Source organism: Passer montanus, unplaced genomic scaffold (genome assembly GCF_014805655.1).
Source record: "Passer montanus isolate IOZ18808 unplaced genomic scaffold, ASM1480565v1 scaffold55, whole genome shotgun sequence".
NCBI lineage: Eukaryota > Metazoa > Chordata > Aves > Passeriformes > Passeridae > Passer > Passer montanus.
The window spans coordinates 254,120-278,589 of NW_024370485.1; the positions used below are offsets into that span (position 1 = coordinate 254,120).

The 24,470-nt window shown below is 39.6% G+C and overlaps 1 protein-coding gene across 7 annotated transcripts in view; it reads left to right on the forward strand.

Annotated features, from left to right (window-relative positions):
• TCF20 (transcription factor 20) overlaps positions 1-24,470 on the forward strand; it is a 129,861-nt gene that overhangs the window by 99,050 nt on the left and 6,341 nt on the right. For all 7 annotated transcript variants that reach the window (XM_039725501.1, XM_039725505.1, XM_039725506.1 and 4 more), the window contains 2 exons: positions 15,063-15,156; positions 21,735-21,784. In XM_039725501.1, coding sequence (XP_039581435.1) covers positions 15,063-15,156; positions 21,735-21,784 — 144 coding nt within the window. The remainder of the gene's footprint in view (positions 1-15,062; positions 15,157-21,734; positions 21,785-24,470) is intronic.

A 24,470-nucleotide genomic window follows, 5' to 3' on the forward strand; every position in this document is an offset into this window, starting at 1 on the left:
GCCATTTTAGCTTGAACCTTTTCAAGCTGTGCTGGTAAAAAAGCTTGTTAAGATTCCCAAAATTTGGGAGGATGGTTGTTGCATTGTCGTTGTTTTGTTTTGTTAACTTAAAATGAACCAATTTTTTTAACTTAGACTAATTCCAGATGGTTGTCACTTCAGCTGTATTCCTTTAGCTTTGTTACAAGAACACTACTAGTAAATAAGTTTATTCTATTCCATGCCTTTGTATTTAAAATGGTATATATTTGGATACAATTGGGCAAAAATGCAGGCTTAAATGTATTTTTCCTGATTTTTGGGAAAAAAAAAATCTTTTTTAATCTTTCATCTGTCTTACTGACTTTGAAAAGAGGTCAATTTCTGAAGGTAAGAATTCATTACTTTCTTCTAGATAATATTTAGTAGATTATTAGAATTGTGTTCTATCTTTTGTAAGACCTTTTAAAATAAAATATCTACATTTTTCCATTTTATTTTTAAAATAAGCATTATATTGAATTCTTTCATCACTGAATAAACAAGAATAATGCTTCAGTTATACTAGTGTTCCACTATTCATAATAAAGGAAGGCTCTCCAAGCATGGCAAAGGAAACCAAGTTCATTAAAAGCTATCTACACATAAGGCTTTATGCCAGATTGGGATAGGAATTCTGCAGGCAAAACTGGGACACTTACTGACGGTGGTATGAAATTACTTTAAAATCATGAATTCACAGGATGATTTGGGTTGGAAGAGACCTTACAGGAACGCCTTCCATGAGACCAGGCTGTTCAAAGCCACATCCAACCTGGCCTTGAAGACTTCTGAGGATGTGTGGCATCCAGAGCTTCTCTGTACAGCATTCCAGGGCTTCATCCTCACAGTAAAGAATTTCCTCCTAATACCTAATTTAAACTCATTCCCCATTGCTCTGTCACTCTCTGCCCCTGTTGAAAGTTGCTCTCTATCATTTTTATAAGCCCCTTTAGGTACTGGAAGGGTCTGGAAGGTCTCCCTGAAGCCTTCTCTCCAGGCTGAACAACCCCAGATCTCTCTGTCTTCATAGCAAAGGTGCTCCTGCCCTCTCATCATCTTTGTGGCTTTACAGAAAGCAGGTTTTAAACTTTCTTCTTTTCAAAAGTAGATTTCAATCTGTCCATTATAAGCCTAGTTATATAACCTCAATATATTTTTTAATTAGAGAAATGTGTTCTGAAAGAGGTTAGATTAATTTCCCTAGATTTAGAAAGATGAGTAAAAATAAAACTGAAGTATGATGAGTATTCATGTAATAATTTTAGAAACTACAGCAAAATTATAACTAGTTTTTTTGCCTTAAAGAATGTTACTCTACAGAGACAAGAGCTGGAGAAAAGAAGTTCTCTCTGTGCAGCACATTGTGCCTGAGGTTATGGAAGGAGCTAAAAGAGTAGTTTGGGTTCCCTGAATCATAAACCCATCCCTCTTAGCTAATTTATGCTATGCTGCTCTTATCCTGGTGTGCTCTGGCTAGTTTGTTGGCAGAGGAAATATTTTTCAAACAATGTTATACACTTAGCTGGACTCTGTGTAGAGGATAGTCTTCTGGCAAAAAGTTATTAATAAGCCTTTATTGTTTCGGATTGGATCCCAGCCAGCTGCTTAGTGATTAAAGTTTAATTGCATGATGATTAGTTTTCATTAGTAAGCAATTAGCATTCAACAGCAGTCTTGTATTGCTAAAGCTATGGGTAAGCCTAAGTGGCTAGAGCCATGTTGAGGGAGAAGGTCTGTAGCTGGAGATGTGGGCACAGAGCTGTTTGGAATATGGGAATAAGAATTCTAAGGATAGTTGACTTCATCAGCTCATTCCCACTGCAGCATTAAGCCAGGAGGGTGGATGGGAGTGGGGAATGGAGCAAATGTCCAGGAGAGCACAGCCTGCACATCTGGCACAGACTGGCTGTGGATTAGCCTGAGTTTAGGGAGTTAACAAAATAATCATCATGAAAAGGCCCTTTGAAGGTCTGAGTTGCTCTCACAGTAATATTTTGTCCCTCTCCTTGTCACAGCTAAAAATCCTTTTTCAGAATTCCCCTCTGAATTGGTGAAATTCTTTCTTTTACTTTGATAGCAGCCCTTGATTATTTTGTGCCATTCTGGGATAAATTAGGAGAAAGATGAGGGCAGGGCAAGGGCTGGGGGAAGTGAAACAGATGAGGGCAGAGGGAGGTAGGAGTGTAGCAAAAGGTCAAGGCTTCTTCGTGCTAGAGATACAAAAGAGTGCCCCATGTAAACCATTTCTGCTTCACTGAGGAATCTGTTGTGAAGGTGAAATATGGTGGTAATTTCATCTAGGCTAAATTAGGGTTGTTAGAAGCCATTCTTCTTGTCCACACCTCCCCTTCTGCCCGCAGCAGTGCTCTGTGACTGAAGCGAGTTAGATGGGTGATCTAGCCAGCAAATCCCTCCCTCTCCCCATTCCCATTTTAATCAGGCTAATTTTTGGCTGGACTAGCTTTCTTGACTTTCAGTGTCAATACTGATACAGAGAAATGCTAGACATAGGAGAGGGCTGCAGGCTGTGCAAGAGCAAACTCAGGTCTTAAAATGATTTGGAAGTGGGGAGCCTGGTCAAGATCATGACTTCGGATGGAAAGCTCGTCCAAAATGATATTACTAATTATACAAAGTAGTAAATTTAAAAAAAAAAAAAAAAAAAAAAGGAACAGTTTAAAGATTGTCAAATGTATGTATTTATTACTGATCTCAGGTACATCCATCTCATTGTCTAGACATAGGAAAAGATGGGGTTTTTCTTTATTATGATGATCCCATGATTCAGAAGCACTAGGGGCTGGATGCTCCCTTCCCCCCCCCCCCAGCCTAGTTTGCCAGCTGGAGTAGCCTAAACCAGACATTTCAATCTTCCAGTTAAAAGGTCTCAAGTAACTACAGTTTCTTCTGAGAAATTCTGACAGTGCTCAGTGTGTGACATTAATGATGTAGATCTACTTAAGTTGTCTTCAGACTTGCCATAGGAGGCAAAATACCGGGGGAGGACCTGGTCTGAAATTCCAGTCTGAGGCACAAGGCAGTGCTGAGTGGCAAAGCCTTCCCAGGGCTCTGGGTGTTGCAGCTGCACTGTTTGTCACCACCTGAGCTGCTGGTGGTAAAAATAGATTGCATATGCCTTCCTGAGGTCTGGCTGCACAACTGATTGTAGCGTAAGTACAGTCAGGTCTTAGCCCAGCTGATTGTTGCCTGGGGCATAAGCTTTCCTTCTATTTGAGAAAATATTAAAAAGTTGGTGTTAAAAACTGGTTGTGCAGTCTTCATTTACTAGTGATTTTCCCTCCCCCCCATTTCTATTTTGTGTATTTTCTTTTGATTTGTGCTTACAACTAGGAGACAACTCAGCTGTATTTCTTCTTCTCATGGCTACTCATTTCACAACATGGTTTTGTTGTTACTTTGCACTAGACTGCTGTTAATTGCAGCTTTTCTTGTGCTTCCAAATCCTTTATTCTTACTGAGAACTCACACTTGCTAAGTTTCAGAAAATTATTGATGATTAAAGGCGACTGACCAGCTTCATAAAAGACTTACTGCTAGGGGAGGGCAAGGAGGAGGAGGGCATCCTGGCATGAATCTCTGAAATGGGGACTTTCACTGAAGGGTACTGCTGCTCAATGTGAAGCTTAAAAGGAAAATAAAAAAGGTGGGTGGGGATGGGAGGGAAAAGTAAGTTCATGTGCTTGAGTTCAGGTGAGAGCTGTGAACTTTTCTGACATCGTGCCTGTGCTGTCAGAAAATGCCTGCATGGCCTTTGACAAGTCATCTAATTATTCTCTAAAGTAGGCTTTAAGATCACTTATTTTGTGACCATTAAGGCAAATTGGTAGGGTGCTTTGAAAGTACAGTATGTGTTTAAGTTGTCAGATGTTCTCAATTAAATTGGAAGATTAGGGTGCTGATACAAGGTTTCATGGTTTAGTTGCATAGATGTAATGGCAGGAAGATAAATTTAAGTTTGTTCATGTATCGTTTAGAGTCAGGTCCAAAAAGATAATAAAAATGTTTTGTAATGTGTTCATTTGCTGCTAGCTTTCTCTTTTCTTGTAAAAGGTTAAAATGCTGAAAATACTAATAGCAATGTAGTGGTGCCATATGTAAATTCAGTGTTATATATAGTTGTTAAGATTTTTCTTGGGGAGTAACTCTCCAAGTTAAATTTAATCACTAAAATTTCAGAGTTGACACAGTTCATAACTGATGCTTTCCAGAAAACCAACATTACTAATTTTTTTTAATGTTGACTTTAGGAAATTGTTTAGAAAAATCCAATACTCACATTATAGGTACATAAAACTCTTTTACAGTGTTTTTTTATGCAGTCTTAAGTCCTGTACTTAAATTTAATTATTCTTCCTTTGAAGTGTTACAGTTTATCCTTGGGAGGTATAAGGATTCTTTAGTGATGCCACATGGTACCACTTGAAGCAGAAACTTTCCGAGGCAGTTCCTGGGGAGCAGGAGTTACAAATAGCTACCAATAAATTCAGTTTCCTGGACAAGTAACTATAAGGGTAATGCCAAAAGAAGAATTGTCTATTCTGAAGCTGTCTTAACATGGAAGACTTTAATGTTGACTTACTCTTCTGCTTTTGGGCTAGAGCCTTCAGAAGATGAAGGAATAAGTAAGAAGAGGGTGTGTTCATGAAAGTGAAAGAAAAACAAACCAAAAATGCCTATATCCTTTGATTTCTACCTCAGGTGAAAAAAAAATCGAAATTTTTCTTTGATCTTGTCCAGTGATTTATTTCTAGTAATCTATGGCTCATCCCAGCCCTTTTTTCATAGCATAGATTGATCTAGGTTTATAAAACTGAAGGTGTGGCTTGCAAATGAATAATATTATTGCCTTTACCATGATTCAGCAGTGTTCTGAGCCCAGAAGATCTTCATTAGTCCTTTCCCTTCAGCTCTCAGGAGAATTCCAGCTAATCCTTGGATGGAGGAAGTTCTTCTTTCAGGACAACCACATTATGTTTGTCCTTTAAAGAAACTCCTGACACTACCTCAGCTGCTGTGTAATATCCAGCTGGAATGCCATCCAGGCTTGGACTGCTGCTATTTATATTTTCTGCCTCTTCTAAACTGCTGCTAGCTCATACCATGTTTTCCTGTGTCGTGTCTGTGACAAGCCTACAGACACTCCATGTTCTTGTGTAAATTCAGTTTAGAATTCATAAACAGTACCTATTATTGCAATGGGCAGTTCAAGCAGCACATACATTATTATGGTTTTTAGGGGTGATTACTGAATAATGAAATAACACATTCCTCTCTAAACTCATTCAGATTTTTGGCCAGTGAATGTTACTTTACATAGAGCATCTTCTGTCTGTCTGAGGACATTTCACCAGTATATGCTAATTGTCTACTTGCCCTCAACTGTGATTGCTGATTTATTGCTGTGGTTCATAAGATTGTAATTTTATTTTTTAATACTGATACATTACTTGACAGCTTATCACTAAAGAGAGATCTACTGACTTGCAAGCATTTCTCTTTCTGCAAAGCATTGCACCTTTACCTCTTCTCTTGGATTCACCTTCTGCTGCTTTTCCTCAGTGCTAGCAACATCCACCAGTGACCTCAGGAATCCTGGTGTGCCCTTCATTACACTTTATTGGAGCTCTGCTGCCAGCCACTCCTTCTGTGGCTTTCTGGGGGAGCTGTCTTCTTTCTTTAATGGTAGTTTCCTTTGCTACCTTTTTTCTAGAGACAAGTTATTTATTTTCCAGTAAGATAAACATTTTTTTCACCTATCCTTACGGTGAAATGTATTTTGACTGTGCAGGAGTCATTCTTCAGACCTCAATTTAAGACTTGGTATTTCTAGTACTAAGTGCAATTTTGGTGGAATGCTCTCACAAACGTTTGTTGTTCTAAATGGTCATTTTCCCATTCCTACTTCTGTCACATTCACCTGCCCACCTCCTATTTTCTTACACCTCAAACATAAGGTACTCGTCATTATTTTATCTGCCTTTATCCTGCTGCTTTTTCTTCTTTCAGTTTTCAAGAACTGAAGATTTACTTCCAATCAGTACACCCTGGCTAATTTTATAATTTCCTAAATTAAGTGCTTCACTTTCAAAACCCTGCACATTTACCTTTGTTTTTCTTCATGCATTTCTTCAAAGCCCTTCTTGTCTGGGATTTGTGCTGAATAATTGGATATGCTTAGCCTGCTGCTGAGATGGACTCTGCCCAACGCTGCTGGCTCAGTCTCACCATTCCCATTTCATCCTTTTGCATCCACCAAAGCTTTGTTCTCTGTTACCCAAGTGTCTTGCACAGTGGGGCTCTGTTTATGATGAAGGCTTGCACGGATTATTACAAGTAATGACAAATGGTGTATTTCTGTCCAGTGTTACAAGGCTTTGAGTCATGGACGGGAGGGGTTTGTGCTGCACCCTTTTTCCTGTCAGGTTGCACAGATATGTAACATCTTGTCAAATATTTTGCATTTACAGTTTGCTTTTATCAAAAGTATTTCCTTATTTTTAAGCCTTTATATTTGGTTTCTGTTGTATCCATTGCTCCTAATAACATAGTGATCGTGTCTTTAATGAACCAATCTTTTTTTGTTGTTTTGAGCCTTTTAGTAAATAGTGAGCATCATCTCTTTTTTTCTTTCATTAGAAAAAATCTGGCTCTGTTAATCAGTTTGCCTCTTGAAAACCTTGAGTTTATTGCATATTCTTGTTCATGTCAGTTTTTTTCCTTTTTTGTATCACTCAAACATTGATACTCAAAGCTATTGCTTTTCTGGAAATTAATTTATCCAAAATCTCTGATTATGATGGAGATGTTGTTTTCTTTTAAGGTAACTGCATGCTGTTGTTTTATGCTCTACATGGTAGGTCTTGCATTAAATAGAAATTCACGATATATGTGGATATTTCCTGTAATCAGTATCCAAGATGGCTGGGAAATAAATCTAGTACTGGTAGAAAATTCAGCTGGAGTAAATGCTCTCTTGCTGACTGTGCTGTTCCCAGAACTCTGTGTGTCCTTATCACATAATCACTGCTTGAAAATTTGAATTTCTTTTTCCTCTTTTAAGTCTGCTTTTCTATCTTTCAAACCTTTTTGTAACTAAATTGCACTATTGTTGCATGTTTAATTCCCCAAATGAATAGTCAAGATAACATAAACTGTATTATTTTTTCTGCCAGACTTGCATACTTCGGCAAATTCAAATCCCTATACTTACACGTGGTTTTCTTAAATGTTTCTCTCATTCAGGGTGGCTCTTTGAATCAAATGAAACATGATTTACAAATTTCTTGGCTTGTTGGACTTGGTGGTCTATCTATTATTTTAATACTCCTTTTAAAATATGAAATGGCTATGTAGGTATTTACTTAGCCTATTTAACTATACATGAAATTAAACATGCTTTTGCAGCACCATTGAAAATTACTAGTTTTGTTAATTTTGCTAAATCTGTTTTAGTTAGCCACTGGTTGACTCTTGAAGGACCTAACCTCTGTTCTGACTCAGTTACGATGGGTCTTTTTCATTTGGGGTTTTTTTTCTCCTTCCATTGTGTGGAAGAGGCGGGAAGGGTTCATCCCCCTTCAAGTCTTACTTGGCTCTTCAGCAGTCTCATGTATTCATGCGCATTTAAGCCTTTGATCACTCCACCAAGTGAAGGCTTGTAAGGAGTAATGAGCATGAATTTATCACTTAGGTTGAATTTCAGTCTTTTATATAGTGTACAGTTTAGCTCAACCTTCCTGTTAGGGAGATAAAACTTAGAGAGTCCTAAAAACTTGTAACCAAACAGTATTTATTTGGTGCCTGCATTCTTTTTGATAATCATGGGAGGGGGAGAGGGGTTTGTTGTTCATTGTGGAATTTCACAATCACATCTCTTGGGCTTCACAAGAACTGCCTTTCCAGACAGGTGCAAAAGTACCTTTTGTTGTGGTGTCCTGTGTCCAGCAATGGCTGAATATTCACCACTTCACTGCATGTATTCAGAGATCTGTAGTAAACTAGGCATGTGCAGGATGATGGTTGCATATTTTCTCCCTCCTTGCAGCAACCACAGCTTTGGAGTTGTAGCTTTGGTATCCCTGTGTTTACCAGGTAGAGGCATACCTATCCTTGATGAATTTGTCTAATCTGGTTTTAAACTTATCTTTTTGCTAGTGCAGCATTCTTTAGCAGTGACTTGTAGTTACTTGAGTGAAAAAACCCCAGGTTTATGTTACACTTGAGCCTGCTCTTCCTTCTTGGAAATGGCTTAGAATCATTCCCTCATGTACATCATATTGAATTTTGTAGGTTTCAATCCCCCTTCAGTTCTCTCTTTCCCAGAATACTTAGACTTCTTTTATATACAAGTTTTTTCCAGTCCTAGTTATCTCTGTGGTCTGTCCATTTTTGTTTCTGGTCAGCTGTACTTCTTTTCTTGAGGGTCATCAGAACCACACACAAAATTACGATGTCAGACTACTACAAGAGTAACAGGCAGACGTCATGAACATTTGAGTTTCATTATGGATTTCTTTCCTAAATAACTGCTTACATTTTGGCTGTCCTTTTTTGTGCTTGTGGGGACTGCATGATGTTTCTGTCTAGGATGACTACTAATGCCTTCCTATGAGTAGTAAAAGCTAATTTAGAATCTGTCATCATGTATATGCATAGGTGAAAATATTTTTACCACATACATCACTTTGCACTTAACAATAGTAATTTTCATCTCCATTTTATCATACAGTTATCTGTATGATAACTGTGAGATGGTTTTACAGCTTTTTACTATCAGTTTGAGGTCTGGCCACCCTGAATAATTTTACAAACTTCACAAGTTTTCACATCTTATTGTTCACCCCCCTTCTTGAGAGTCTCTATAAGTGCAGTTGAATAGTTTATGACCTTAAAATTATTGCTAGCAAACCATTCTTTGTTAAAGCTAAATGTTTATTTCTGTTCTTGTTGCATTCTATTTTTTCTTCTAGTTGAGGGTAAAATGCTCTGCTCTTACTTTCAAGTGCTTCTGTTGTAGCATAATCAGTTTCACATGTATTGGATAGGATTTTCCATTTTTAAGACATTTTCCAGCTCTTGGATTTCTTGTGGGTTTTTTTTTTCTATGCCATCCATTTTGAGCTGCAGCTTCCCTTTGTGCCTCAGCAGCCTGTGCAACACTGCAGTTTAACTTTTTGTTATGTTTCCTAATGCAGCTTTATTAGTATAGCATCTTCCAGATCATTGATTTGTCTGTTTGCTGAAATCTTGGAATCTAAATTTGTCCTTAGTTTCTTGACTTGAAGACAACTGTCCAGTTTTACTTCTGGACTATTATCCTTTATTATTTATTTGATTTGTTTGCTACAGGAAGATATCATCATTGGCAAGAGATGCCTTTTTGTGATGCAGGTTTAAAGATTTTTATCTTTTTAATTGTGGGGTTCATTTTACTGATATTCTGTGCCTGGTTTTTTTTTGATAACTTAAAATTGTTTGTCAGGAAATGTAAACTAAGAGTTCTGTGTCCTTCAGTACTGGTTGTTATCTCTAGCCCCAGTCACATAAACAATTTTTTTCATTAACCAGTATCTGCACATCAGAGTAGTCTTTTCCTCTCCTGTTTCCTAAAAATGTCTTCCCACCTTGTTTTTTTATCTTGGTCCCTTTTTGCAGAAGTCTTCCAAAATCATGTATTTCTTTCTCGTGTCGTAAGCAGTGTATATATATGTATATATGTATACACACACACACAGACTTACTTATTTTTATTTTTTTCTTGTAGCTTTTTGGAATAAGTTGTCTCTCTGCATCCCACTTTCCAGGAAAGAGAATGTGGCTGCCTGCTGTTTCTGTTGCCCTTTCGCCTGGATGTTAAATCTGAGCCTTTGCTGAGCCTGCCAACTGTTTAATCAGAAATAGTCAGAAGGCCCTCCTTCCTAATATTGCAGCTCACTCTGAAGTCCTCATTATCTTACATCTGCATTTGTGCCGTGCAATTATACAGAAGCAATTATTTTCCTAAAAGCTTATAATTTAAACAGGAGAAGGAGAGAGTGTGAAAAATACATATAACACGTAAAGCGAAGATTTGTACCTGTATAATTAATGCCACGTATATTTCATTTTTTGTTTGCTTTGCTTTGTTAGTAACCTTCAGTTGTTGCTTTCTGTTTTACTCCTTTTATGCAAGAATGCATAAAAGGAGTAAGACACTGGTATGGGAGAAGGGGCAAAACATGGAGATGCCTAGAAAGCAAAGCAGAAAAAGAAAGAAAACAAACCAAAGGAAAAGCTGGTCATTGGAAGAGAGGAAGCCAAGAGGTCTGAGTATAGGGTATATAACCACTGATCAAGAAAGGATGCTTTGTATTACAGACAGCAGAAAATATGATCCTGTTGTGAATGTCCTGGTGTAAACTGGTTTGGTAATTGTTCAGCAAGGAAGGTGGCTGAGGAGTCATCTGAAAACACCTTATATTTGTGTTACAAGCAATTAATTTCTTCTTCTAAGCAACTGTTCCTGCTCCAGCCCAGAATATTTTGGAAGGGCTAGTCGGCAGCTTCCATCCTCCCACCAGCGAAACCACATCCACTGTAGGATTGCAGTACTAAGAAGTAGTTTATCTAGGGACAAAGATGCTATCTCTGTCAGTGCAGGGCCAAAGTGAGCAGGTGAGTGCTTCACTGGAGCAGCTTGGGGTACTGCTTTTCACAAGGCTCAGAGCTTTGTGCTTGTTCAGGAGGAGGAAGGTAGGTAGCTCAGGACATCTTTATGTTACAGCACTTACATGGAGTTGGGTACAAAGCTGAAGGAAGCAAAAGAAGGTACTCAAAAGTATACTCTTATTACATATAGCAGTGTGGTCTCAGGAGAGTGAAAGAATACAGATTGCAAGGGGGAAAAAAGCCAAGCATAAAGCAAAAGAAATATAGTTGGTAGGTGCTGTAGCATTTTAAATGAGTCAGAGCCGTTCTGCTGCCGCGGTGGTAGCTGTCCCCCAGCTGTTCACACTTCCAGGTTGGCTGTTACTTCATTTTGGTAGACATAGAATGATGAGCTGTAGCAAGGAAGAAATGGGCTGCTAATAGCATGGAGAGGTAGAGACAATGTATCTGGCTTTAATACTATTGATAATTTAGTTCATGGGATAGAGTGTCTCTCCTAAATGGCACTTTTCAGTCTCCTCAGCCTATTCTAAGTGAGATATATGTGCCTTGTGGCCAGAGATGAATTGTGGAGATAGGACCTATGAATCAATCTTTGCTGTATGGTCTCTTTTTTCCCCTCTCTCTTTATTTTTTTTTTTTTTTTTTACATTTAAGCCAAGAGTTTATTAGATGCCTGGCAATGATTACTATCCATTGGCACCTCCCACTGGGAGCACACTCCAAGTACCAGCCTTCAGCTCTTTCAAGCAGGGGAGGTTAAGCAGGCTGCTTACTGAGCAAAAGGAATTTCTCTTCCCAGGAGAGCTGGAGTGCTGTTTCCCTGGCTAAGAATGCTATAATTCCTTTACAAGTGACAAGCAGGCTGCTACCATCTGCTGGTGAATGGCTGCAGGATGGTGGCGTTTGGGTGAAAATTTGCTGGTGGACCAAGAGAACAATTAGTTGTCATTATGCTGAATTTACACATTTCCTTGTAAGAAGTTCTGTGATTTTATTTTGGTGTTAACATGTTTCCTAGTTGTAGTGTGCGTATTTTTTGTTTTGAAGCATAAATATGTGAGATGAGAGTTCTAACCAAAGCTACATAAAGTACCAGCAGGAACGAGGCACCTTTTTTTACCTTTTAAGGCACAGCAGCAATGTCTTGGAAAAGAAGAGTGAGACCATCCAGAAATTTTTTAAGCACTTTTTTTTTTTTTGGTCTTCATGGGAACACCTGGGTGTGTTTGGAAACCATGTGGCACTACATGATGATGATCTCTTTCAAAGAGAAGGTGATAGACTCAGAAGTTGTTTTAGAACCACACAGCTTTGTAGGGTGTCTGCTTTGTTCAGTCACTCAGGTGTGCCAAGAAGGAAGAACTCAAAAAAAAGAGTAGTTATTTTGTATGTGGTTCCCTCAGCTTCCCCTGAAAGAAGCAGATGGTTGGGGGTCCCGGGAGGTAGAAGAAATGGGGCCATTAGACTGTCAGCGGCTTGTGAAAAGCAGAAGCATCTGCCAGAAAGGAGACTTGTTCAGCAGCAGGGGAGCCAGCAGCAGCAGATGATCTCTGCCTTGAGCCGTCAGTGGCACAGTCATCCCCCCGGGAATTGCTGTTGTGGGCGTAGCACAGGTAGCCTTGGTAAAATCTCTGTTTGTCTGCCAGACTTAAAAAAAGGGGCAGTGAAGGCTCGATGCACATGCACTGGCATCTTAACTACCCACTTTTACTGTCTAATCACTCCTAAAATCACAAACAATTTGAAAGCATTCCTTACCCATTCTCAGCTGAAAATTTGTCAAAATGGCTGTCATGTTTCAGAATGTGATTTTCAGAATAGCAACTTGAACCATGCTAGATGCACCAAAGAGTAAGTTCAAAAAATAAATTACCTTTTGGAAAAGTATCAAAGATTTTGCTAGGGGTCTTGTTTTCTGTTATATCACACACCATACTCTTTTAAGACATATTTTATATAGCTGCAGTTCAATCTCTGCTGCTGTAGTTCTTATGCTCTTATTGACTGCTCTGCACAGGACACAGTGTTCCAGGGGAGAATGACCTTCTGTTGCAACAGTGCGATGGTACGTAAAACATGAGATCAAGTGGGGAGGGCAGAATGCCTCTGAGGAACAAGACTAGAAATTCATATCTGCATTCAAAAAGAATAGTCAATTTGGGTTCTCTCCTGTTAGAATAATTAATCCCAGTCAGCTGCATCTGAAAGCAAGAATAAAGTACACAGGTACAGAGCTCTGTTTCAGAACTCCTCAAGCTGCACTTTGTGAGTACTTGGCATAGGTGAGTCTGGGACTGTTGCCAGTACATAATATCTTTCTAGAGTTGACTTCAGAGCCAGGAAAAGACATTTTCTGTGGATGAAGTTTGGTTTTACTCCCATGGGAGAGTGAGTTACGTTGCAGTTTGGCTAGTGGTCCGTATATTTTGGTGTGCATTTCAATATTGGTTTAGTCTCTTTTTTTTAATCTTTGGAAGCTTGCATTGATGTTCTGACAGGCAATAATAAGCTGCTTGTGTGTCTCTTCCCAGGCCTCAGGGACACTTCCCTTGCATCATAAATACTGCAGTAGTTTGTCGTGCTTGGAATATAGACACGATTTAGTAGGAAGCACTGAAGATCAGGCTCAGGATGCTTTGGCATACCCATAAAGAGAAGGTGTTACTCAAAACTGCAGTTGTAGATGTCACGAGAACTGACGTCTCACAAGCTTTTCTGTTAGTTGCATCTGCTTTGATTTGAAGAGGGCCCCCTGGTTTATGGCTGGAGCTAGTTTTGCTTTCATCTTCATTCAGGCATTTAAATACAAACTATAGTCATCTCTGCATAGTACAGAATAGTAGGAAGAACAATAACTGTCAGATATTCTCAGAGGCTTTGGAAATACCGTAATCAACCCCCTGTTTTACTTTGGTGAGGAACTTTGCTGTGGCTGTTAGCTTTGGCCATGTGTGTTCTGCAGATCTCCAGTGCAGCCTGTGTGCTGATGAGGGATTGAGGACGTGTGGTCCAGGGGATGTGGCCATGCTGGCAAACGAGTGTCCCCATCCGGTGGGAAGGCCGTGCTGGTGTCAGTGCCAGGTGTGCTGCTGGCTTGAGCACAGCTGTTGGTTGTGGTGCAGGTGCAGCTCGCTGGTAGCAGCAGTAGAGCAGTGTAGTTTGGCACCAGCTTTTCCAGTAGCAGCAGTGATTTTAGATCATGTCATCATCCCTGTGTGCAGGCAGGGACCAAAGGCAGCTTCTCACAGCCTGAATTCAAGGTGAATTGTACCAATTATACGGGGCCTTATTGTGGTGTTGGTTGTGTTTAGCAGAATAAACAAAATTCTTGTCTTTCTGAAGTATAACTCAAAAATTATGGTAGTTCCTCTCCTTGTGTTGTGCCAGTAGTTAATTCACTTTTTAATTTTTAAATAGTAGCAGTCTCCTAGCATTTGGTGAATTCTACCAGGTATGGCTATCTTTCTTTAAGAGAAAAATGTCAACCTGTAAGAAATCAGCTTTCATCTGAATCAGGTTAGTGAACAAAAATCACTTAGTGTATACATTCCAGAAATAAAATGGCTGTCTGAATGAGGTGTGCTCTAGAAATACTTCCTTAGGTAATTTCTTAAGTCATTCAGGATGAAGTAAAGGGGTGAGAGACTTTCTTTCTGCTTCCACAATTGTCTGATATTATGGTCAAATTCATCATTGCCTAATTGAGCTAATAGGATTTAACTAATGAAAATTGAACGTGGTCATCAGATGAGTCTGAGCTACTTTGACAATAATTGTATGAGCATCCTTGTTGCACTGCAAGTGCGTTTTTTTGGACATGTGCCATTTCTGTGATGATGAGGTGTTTTCCCCTGATGGCATCTTCTCCTGCTCCAGATAAACCCTTTTTGATCACCTGTGAAAAAACATTGAACTTGGCCATGATCATCTTCAGCTGCTAGTGATAATGAGAATGATGTAACCAAATTACTTTTATGGTGGTGTCTTCTAAATCATTATTTGTCATGCTAATTCTCTTTTTAAAGCTGCTGTAGGTTCAAAAACACTCTTTTTCCTCCTATTTTAATAGTGATGTCATTGTCAGGTACTGAAACACAGGCTGGTAAAACAGAAGTATTTCAAATTGTTTCTGAATGGCTGAACACTTGTATCTCTTGCCTGCTTAGCGCAACTGAAAAGTTCATAGTTTGAAAGAGCTTATGTTGTTACTTGTTTGAAAGGCCTTTATTTGTATGGTGTAGAAAGATAGAGTTTAACATGATTTGTCAAAAAAATTGTGCTGGAATGTGGTTGATAAAATTCCCAGGAAAATACAGGTATTCAGAAAAATGGCTGCAATTTTCATTACTGTTTTTTGGTTTCCCTTTCAGAAATGTTCCCATTGCCAGGAACCAGGAGCCACCTTAGGCTGCTACAACAAAGGCTGCTCCTTCCGATACCATTACCCATGTGCCATCGATGCAGGTAGGAACAAATGACAAGGTATTCCATAATGACTCAAATCATATGACACTAAATAATTCTGAGGTACTTTACAAATTACTCCCCCTCAGTTTTTTTTCCTACTGTGAAGATAAAGTAACAAAAATGGTGAGAAATGGCATGCGATAAACAGTGTACAGTGACACGCTGGGACAAGATGGAGCTTGTAATGAAAAGGAATCTGCCTGAAAGAGCAGAAGAAGCCTGGTTTGGGGGAGTGCAGCTCCAGTGACAGAAATTTGGCTGCAGTGTGAGAACTGATCACTCTTTTCTTGCCAAAAATAGAAACCCTTTGTTAAAAGGATGTAAGTAAGCAGCAAGGGGTTTCTTCTTTCAGGGTTCTACTCCTATGGGTGGTCCTAGTAAAGATTTCAAGTGTTTGTGTTTGTAGAATCAGCAGTACCATTTGCAGCACAACCATCCTTCTTCCTCCTAAGAAGCACTTCAGCCAGTCTCTTGAGTAGGTCCAATTTTCATCCTTATGCAAGCTAATTGTTTGGATGACATTATTTCCAGCTATGAGCCTGGGCTTGTGAGTTTGGTGGGTTTTGTGAGGTAATGACCGTTTTTCATAGAGATAAACTTTGTTCTTGGGTAAAAAAAATTCAACCTCAGAGTAAGCAATACCCCACTTTTCCAGTCCCCTGTAACTCACTTCTGTCATACAAAACTTCATCTGATAACAAACAGGAAAGGATTCAAGATTACAACTCTAGACTGGAAAATAATTGCAAGCTTCCTGTTTGTCCCATTTGTTCACTACCCATTTTATGCTGTTTTCCAAATGTTAGAGTATTTGAAGTAGGAATGCTCATTTCTGTGTGACTGCATTGCACCTCTCACTGTGAAGTCCCGCCCTATTGGAGATGTGCATTTTATTCTAATAGGAATGTTATTTTTAAATTAATATTGGAATATTAATAGTGGAATATTCTAGTACCACAATACTACTAGCAGAGCGAATCCTTGACTTCACATAAAAAAAAAAGATTATTCAGATTGCAAAAATCACATACTCAAAAAATACCAGAAATAAGGGTGTCCATGTAAGTGTAATTTTGGTCTTTTATGAACCTATCTTATAGTAATCCCTTAATTAAAGGCTGATAAATCTTTCATAAGGCCCTGCCTCAGCCTGTGGGATGGAGGGGTATTCATTCATGAACATGTGTTGTCCTTGCTGGATCTGTGTCATACTGCAGATGATTCCTTTTCGGTTCCGAAAGTAGAACTGGGAAATTTCCTGTGATGTTCATCTCTGTCATGCCTGAGAGTTTCATGAACATTATTGAACTTGTTTTTGTACAGTGTATTTGAGACACACAATCACCAATCAGATTCACATTCATGTTGTGTTTAGTATGTATTTGTTTCTGGTTTGTGACTTGCCCTTTTCAGTACCATGAAAAAACAAAAATTTATGTTTTACTAAATACAGTATGTAGCATTTTCTGGGTTCTAAATTCAGACATCAAAATTCAGATACTCTGCTTTTTCTTCAGTTATATTAACTGTACTCCACTCATTAACTCTATTCCAGTTCAGCAAATGTAGGATTGTCCAAAATGAGAAATGTACTGAACAATCATGACTGATTCCCAAGAGCAGTTCTGTGTCATGCCTGAAAGAGGCAGCTTCATGTACAAAACCCAGTATATAATCATACTGTTTAGTCCATTTTCAATGTAACATGTCTGCTATATAATGTGTAGACCTGGATGTTAGATTAAATTTGGCTTTTTTTCACTTTTGTCTTGACCTTGCAACCTGTGAGATTTTTTTAGAGTAGCTTTTTGTGTTCAAGTTCCAAGGCTATGCTTACTTCTTTTGATTTTGTTATGAGACATCATTTTGTCATGTGGCCATCTGTTGGAGTGCACAATTCCAAGCTAATTTCCCTCCTTTGAGTAATACAGCAGTAATAAATTGCAAGAGCTGCATGGAGATGGGATACTTGGACTGTGAGTTTCACAAACATATTTAAAAAATAGTGGAGGAGTTGGTAAAACTGGTGAGTCTGGTTCACTTCAGGAAGAGTATGGTTTAGTGAGAACAAAATACTTCGTTGGTGCTTTTTTAATACATTTTCCTATCTGTTTCTTCCTTTTCATCTGCATGTCTGATGTGTTCTTCTCTTTGGCTTCTCATACCAGCCACAGCTCTTTAATCTAGTTGGTCTCAGACCCCTCTTTACAAATTTCTTACTCCAGTCTCTTTCTAAGATCCAATTCCTCCTAATTCTTTCTGACTTTTCCTTTTTCCAGTTTCCTAGCTCTCGCTCTGGCTTCCTCCTCTCTGCTCTTACTTCACCTCCTCCTCTCCTTTCTTGTTTCTAGTTCTTTTTCCTCTCTGGGCTTTATTACTGCCATTTGGTTCTCCTAACTCAGCTCCTTGTCACACCTCACCCTGCTAGTCCTGGTTTGTTCTCGTATATTTGTCCTTATATTCTCTGTTTCACCTTTCTATGCCTTGTTCCAGTCAGTTCTTTGTCTTAGGCTCCTGCTGGCACTCATCCTTAATTCCCTGCTCCTGACTTCCAGTAGCACTGCTCCCCCTCCTGCTAGCCTCCATTCTTTCTGTGTCTTGGCTGCCTTTCTCAGTACTGTTTTCACTCTGCCTGCTGGACTAGTACTTCCCATTTTGCAGTTTTGAAATGGTCACTTTCTTCTTTTGGGTTGCTTGAGTCTTAGAAATGTCCCCTGACAGCTTCACTGCTTTTGGGTCTGGTGCCTGAATCTGAGGGCAGAGGTCCATTTACAGGAAAGGCCTGATCACCCCCAAACAGAGGTATATTTGGTGGAATTTTTAAAAGTACCTAGCTACTAAAATCTAATAGGCCTCTTCTGAGGATGTGCACATGAAAATCCCCATATTGCTTTTCAAGGAGTTCTGTTTGCTGGTTTTGTGGTAGCTGGCAAGGGCATGCCTTAGCTAAAGTCCACATCCTACTGAAAATCAGGATATTGTAGAGCTTTTCAGAGAAAAAAATCCTGGGATGTTTATCATGGGCGGAATAACTTTTTTCCAAGAAAGATTTTTAAGGAAATCGTTGGGCTGCTTCAGCTGAAGTTTTCAACCAAAACAAATAAAAAAGCCCCAGCTTGAAGTAGATTCTCAGCATTTAAAATTTCAGCCTGATGGTGTGACAATAAAAGACCTTGTTTGCAGTTGGTTCTATCTGTGGGTGTAATCAAGCTGTCTTAATCTATAGACACTCTTCCAATAAATCTGTGTAAAAGAAATAAGCAATCTCTATGGCGTAAGATCTGCTTTTCATTTATGACCAAGCAGAAAATGTAGGCTTCCTTGAGAAACAAATCAACATTATTTCTCTTTGCTCAGCCTGTAAACCTTTTTTATTGGTTTTGCAGTTCTACTGTCTTCCTGTAGTGAAACTGTACTTCTCAGCTTCCTTCATCTCAGTGGTAGTTCCATTTTGAAATCAAACTTCCTGCTTTGAGGGATGGTGCCACCTTGCTTTATTTAGGATCTGTCACAGATCTGTTCTGAATCCTTTGAAGTTTGTGTTAACATTTACAAGGGCTTTCAGGCTTTTGGAATATGTATGACTGGTTTTGTATCTCAAAGAAATAAAGCTAAACAGAAAACACTTGCTGGAGTGGTTTTTAAGGCTGTATGGAGTCATACACACTTGGTTTGTCTGAATTCCTGGAAGTGACCATGCCTTAGTTGAGATGAAGTACCCATGTTATATTTTGAAGCAGTTGCAGCGTGAGCTGAGGCGTTTCTGCCTTTGGGTTCGTGTGGGTTAGAAGTTGATCCCAGTCAGTTACTGTGCCTCATGAAAGGCAGTGAGTTTTTGGGAAAGGGCTGGAGGCTGCAGTGTGTCAAACAGCTCCAGTTCCTTGCAGCACTGAAGGCAGCCCTGGGGTGGGACCTGGCTCTGGCTCTGTGCCCATGGTCGGTGTCCAGCCCACCCCGCTGAGGGGCTGGGCTCTGCCCCACTGTTGCTAATGGATTGCTGTGCAAGGCACATGGCTTTGTGACTTGCCACTTTGTACATATGGATGCTTTTATATAGCATAATTCAGGCTGTCTTTTAATTTCCTTTCATAGAAAATAGTCTTTGGCAGTATAGGGTGTAAGAGGGCTGAACATTTCTTAGCCATTTATATAAAAATCAAGATCAGTAGTGCCACTTAAGTAATTTCTGTATGGAAATGATTGTGGTTAACATTGTCTGTGTTTGGCTTTCATCTGTCCAAATTTATGAAGAGCCTCTGATGTCTCAAGATAACTTAGTCCTAGGGATGTCTCCATGGAAACAGGATCTTTGTTTTCTGAAATTTTATATCCTCTCCCTCTGCTTGTTCCTCCCCACCTGGAGTCAGATCCTGATGGTTGCAGCACACTTGTCCCTACAACATATATCGCAGGCAGTTCCACTTACAGAAGATTTTTGACTGTAAATTAGGAAAAGATTAACAGGAAAATAAAATGAATTTTCAGAGAACAGAAATCCTGTGTCTTCACAAGTATCATTAAAGATGAGTAACAGGCAGAACACAGAGGGTGAGACAAAAGTATGAAGCTTACAGAAGAATAATTGCTTCTATTAAAAGTGTTTTAGGTTTTCCCTGACTACTTTATGGAGAAAAATCTGTGGAAACAAGGACAAGTCTCGGTTCTTTTTGCTTTCTGCCACAGTGAGCTGATCATAGCTCTGTGTCTGCTGACTTCATGACAAATTGTAATCTGTTATATAAAATACTTGGAACTGCTAACCAAAATCCAGGCCAGCTTTGTAATGATGAACAATTTCTGCCTTATTGGTATTCAGCTGATTTTCTACAGTGTGCTGATGACATTTTTCATAGTTGTCCTTTAACAGAAACAAAAAAAATTGCTATTAATTGGATCTGCTATTAGTATTTGCAACAAAAATGCTGACCTTAGTAAGAAATAGAGCTCCATACCCAGATCAAGCATTAGGTACAAGGTTTCTGGCACTTCTTCCTGATCCTTGTACAATCTTCCTTTCTGATGTACTTGCTAGAGAACTGCATTCATTACCGATTTTGGGTTTCCAACAAAGAAGAAAACTCCATTCTGTTCTAACATACTGTGTATGTTTTTGATGATTGCTCTGTATATTTTTGATGATTGCTGTATTATGCAGTGAGAATTCATGCTGTAGTCTAAATGTATGATTCCTGCCCTTATAATGAGAAGACATTTTATTTATTTCCTGTGATTTGCTAATGCTACATTTGAAATTATCTGTGTCAGGATTAAGGGTTTTACTTCCCTTTGCTAAAATCTCTCAAGTAACTTAGCCTCTTGCATGCTGTTTCCCTTTGATTCAGGCCAGAGGCATTCATGTTGAAACATTAAGCATTCAGTAAGAGAGGGATACTCTGCCAAAGCTTGGATATCTAGAAAGCTTTTCCCTCAAGCTTTAGTTCCAGTCTCCTGCTGTCTGCTAAACTCTTCCAGCAGATTGAAACAGCAGGTAGCACTGGTTATGCTACATACTTAAGAGCGTTTTAAATTAGCACATCTTAGTTACCATTGCACTTCTCTCCTTGTGAGCTCTGGGGGTGTGTTGGAGCAGGCAGGAGGTCATAAGCACCTTGCTCAGTTCTCTGGGCAGCATTGCTCGGTGCTGCTGACCTGGGGATGGGTGCTTGGTGCTGCTCCTGAGGTGACAGCCTCGGGTCAGCCTCCGATGCCAGAGGCGATTGGAACCGAGCAGTACCAGGCGTTTGGGCAGGTTGGGTGGTGACCCTGCAATTCAGGGTGCCCAGGGGAGGCAGCTGAGTGCTCTGAGGGGAGTGCTGCTTTTTCCTGTGGCTGAAGTTCTGGGAGTTCTGGCATAGCCTGGGAGGGGGAATGCAAGGAGAAGCAATCCGTACTCTGGCAGTGCTGCTAAATAAGTGCTCTGCAAATGCCAGTATTGCTTAATTTGTTCCTAAATAAGCAGTTCCATATAGATGCCTCACTTTATGTAATATGTTTAAATAATTAACCATTTTTTTGATCATAAAATTCACATACAAGATTCATGAAAGCAGATCTAAGAGCAGCATGAGTGACCAGACTACCAGACATAGTGTCACAGTGTAAACTTAAATTTACCACCAGGATTTGTGATTGCAAGTAAACTGTATACACCCATACCTAGAGACACACACCCCTGCTCTCCCTGGTGCTGGCAGGGCCTTGGGATAAGGGCAAAAGGCAGCATTTGTACTATGAAATGCAGGGATTGTCTGTTCAGATTGGATTAATGTGTCCATCTTCTGTGTGCTAAAGCAAAGGCGGCTGGAAAAGCTGAAGGGGGTTGGGATACAGGATTTGTAGGCTTGCTGTTGTCATTCTTACTGCATACAGATCACTGGGAAAACCAAGGTTGCTTGGTCATCCAAGCAACGTTGTTGGGCTGTTCAGTTACTTTGTTTGCTAAAATTTTGGGAGTGGAAGGAATGAACCGCTAATGAAAAATGTGTACCTGTGAGGCAAGATTAACACATGTGATGTATTGTTCAAGTTGGTTTTCATTTAAAAAAATAATACATTGCTGTCTTCTCCTCCTTTAGATTGTTTACTAAACGAAGAGAATTTCTCAGTGAGGTGCCCCAAGCACAAGGTAAGAATCCTCTCCTGGATTATACCTGGATCTCTTGTTGCCTTCTTCTGGTTTCTAAATTTGGATTAGTAATTTTATTACCTGGATAATGTCTGTAGTTAGAGAGATGCTTTTAGTTCAGTTATTCTGTGATGTATGCTTGTGGTATATTCTGGGGGCAAACATAAACGCAAGAAGACTACAAGTTTAAGAAGATAAAATTTTTGTTCCATCTGCTCAGTGTTTCTTTAGGTCCTTGATGACTCTTCAGAAAGCTCAGCTTAATTTCCTGAATTCTGTGATAGAATCAGTGTGTTGCTTGCTATTCATATTTGAATGTTTCATTGAAATGTGAGGTTTTCTCCTTGGATTTACTGAGGATGCAAGGAAGAAGAAAAATGACTTTATGAAAAAGCTCTTCTGGTTTTTGGAAACATCTTGTTCTAGTTTACCAGTAGTAACTGGACTGAGTCCAGCCACTCAGCCTTCAGTGGATCTGGGTTATTCTGTACATCTTTGGTTCATCAGAAGACTCCTATGCTCCTTCTGCCCAGGGTCTGGGCAGAAGACAGTCCTTAATGATTGTCCCCAGAGCCTACAAACACAGTGGTGCAAAGAGCTGTCTGCATGGCAAGAGGGGACAAGGTAGACCACACATACTCTCTTGTAGCCATAACTAATGGGATACAGTGCTGGGAATACCCCTTCCAGCCCTTCAGGGAGGATACATCCCTGGGAGGTTGTGGATACCAGTCTTGCAGTTTGAAATGGTCAGAGAGTACCCAGAAAAAAACAACACCTGTTCTTTTTGCCAGTTGAATACAACAGGAATTGGGCAAGAGTTTGGATGGCTTGTGCTGAAAAGGAAAAGATAATAAGGAAGAATTGCGTTGCTTTTTAGCAGGGATTAGTCTCCATCTAGTTCTTGTCTGTAGATCCCTGCCTAGAATTAGACTGACATCTGGTGGTCTTTTGTTTTCACAGCTTATTCTTAATCTGTCTTTTGTAAGCATACAGGAATTAGCCTCATGTTCCTTTCTGGATGTTCTACCACAAAATAATGTATTTATACACACGTATTTAAAATGCACTGGAAGATTCAGTGCACATTCAGGCTCTTATCCAGAATTGGCCTACTTTTCATGGTATAAAAGAAAAGAAATTATTCTGCACAACTGTGGAATAATGTTGACAATGTACAGCAAGCCTAAATTAATGCATTAATGCTACAAGAACTTGCAGGACCTTAATGCTACAAGGTCCTCTTGCCAGACGAAAACAGGAAGAATGAACTCCCCTTTCTGTGTAATGTAACTCCCTAAGTGCCACCCTCTTCTCAACTTTGGATACTTGACTAAAGATAATTGGTGCATGTGCTGGGTTTGGATGGGATAGTTATTTTCTTCTTGGTACTTAGTTGCCAGCTGGGGTTAAATTATTACAGAGGGTTGTGCATTTGAAGGCTGTTTTATTTTTGCTGCCTGTTGCCTGAAGTATTCCAGGGAAATACAGTGTTACATAGATGGCTTGGGTCACTGCTGCTGTATGTGAGCACTTTGCAGTGATGGTGCTCAAACCATGAAAGGAAAGAACTGGTTTAGATTCAGGCAAAGAATCCATCTTTTCAGAGAAAATTCTGAGAAGGCACATGGACTTCTAAAGTAATCTTGCAGAATGGGAGTGGGACGACTACCAGTTAAGTTCATAACGGTTCTTCATAAGGCAATAAAATTTTGAATTCTATTCAGAACTATCCCACTGCAGATCACTTTCTTTATTGCATCAAAAACATAAATTCAACACCATCAGCCTTTATTTGACACTGAAGTTTGTTGGCTTTTGTTTAGTAAAGACACAAATAATTTCTTTGAAGTCAAGTAGAGTTTTCTTTGCTTTCTTTCTCTGCCCTCACCGTGTATTTCACTAATCATGACTGGTTTGTTCCCAATTCTGCACGGCAGAATATAGGCTCACTCTGTTCCTTCCATTGTAGTGGCTGGAAGGGGAATTCCAGACAGTGACAGTGCAGGAACAGAAAGGCTGAAAACCATTGCTCTAGAATGGTTGGAGAACAAATTGCATCAATTTTTTTTTTTTGCATGATATGAGTATGAGCAATTGAGAGGAAGAAAGACTTTCAATTAGTCTGTTGAAAGTGATGCTTTTAGGTAAGACCAGCTTAGCACTATTAGCAGATTAGTAACTGTCTCATAGCTCACTCTGCTGTTCTGTAGCTAATGGGTGGAGGAGCTAACTTTATAAATCTCCAGCATTAAGTCCTGCAGTACAGGGCCTCTTACCCTTTGGCAGTCGGTGCCTCACACGGGTAAATACACTTCATCAAAGTGAGCGGCTCCTGGAGAGCAGAGGTGCTTCTTGCCTCATTAACTGTGCTTGACACTTAGGGCATAAGCAAGCTGAGTCCAGAGGGGACTGGTCCTGCCTTGCCATGTGCTCCCCAGTGAGCTTTTCCATTTCCTTCTGTCAGGATTGATGCTTCAACCATCCATGTCCTGAATGTGCTACTTATGCAAAATATCAGCTTTTATCACAGGGAAAATGCTGTCTGAAAACTGTCATCTTTTGAAGGGTTCCTCTCACAGATCCAAATGGCTCTGTCTGCATCACAGCAAGTGAGGTTACAACAGACCTGATGAGGATGCTGAGCTGTGGAGAGGCTATAAAGGGGATGGGATACCTCACCTTT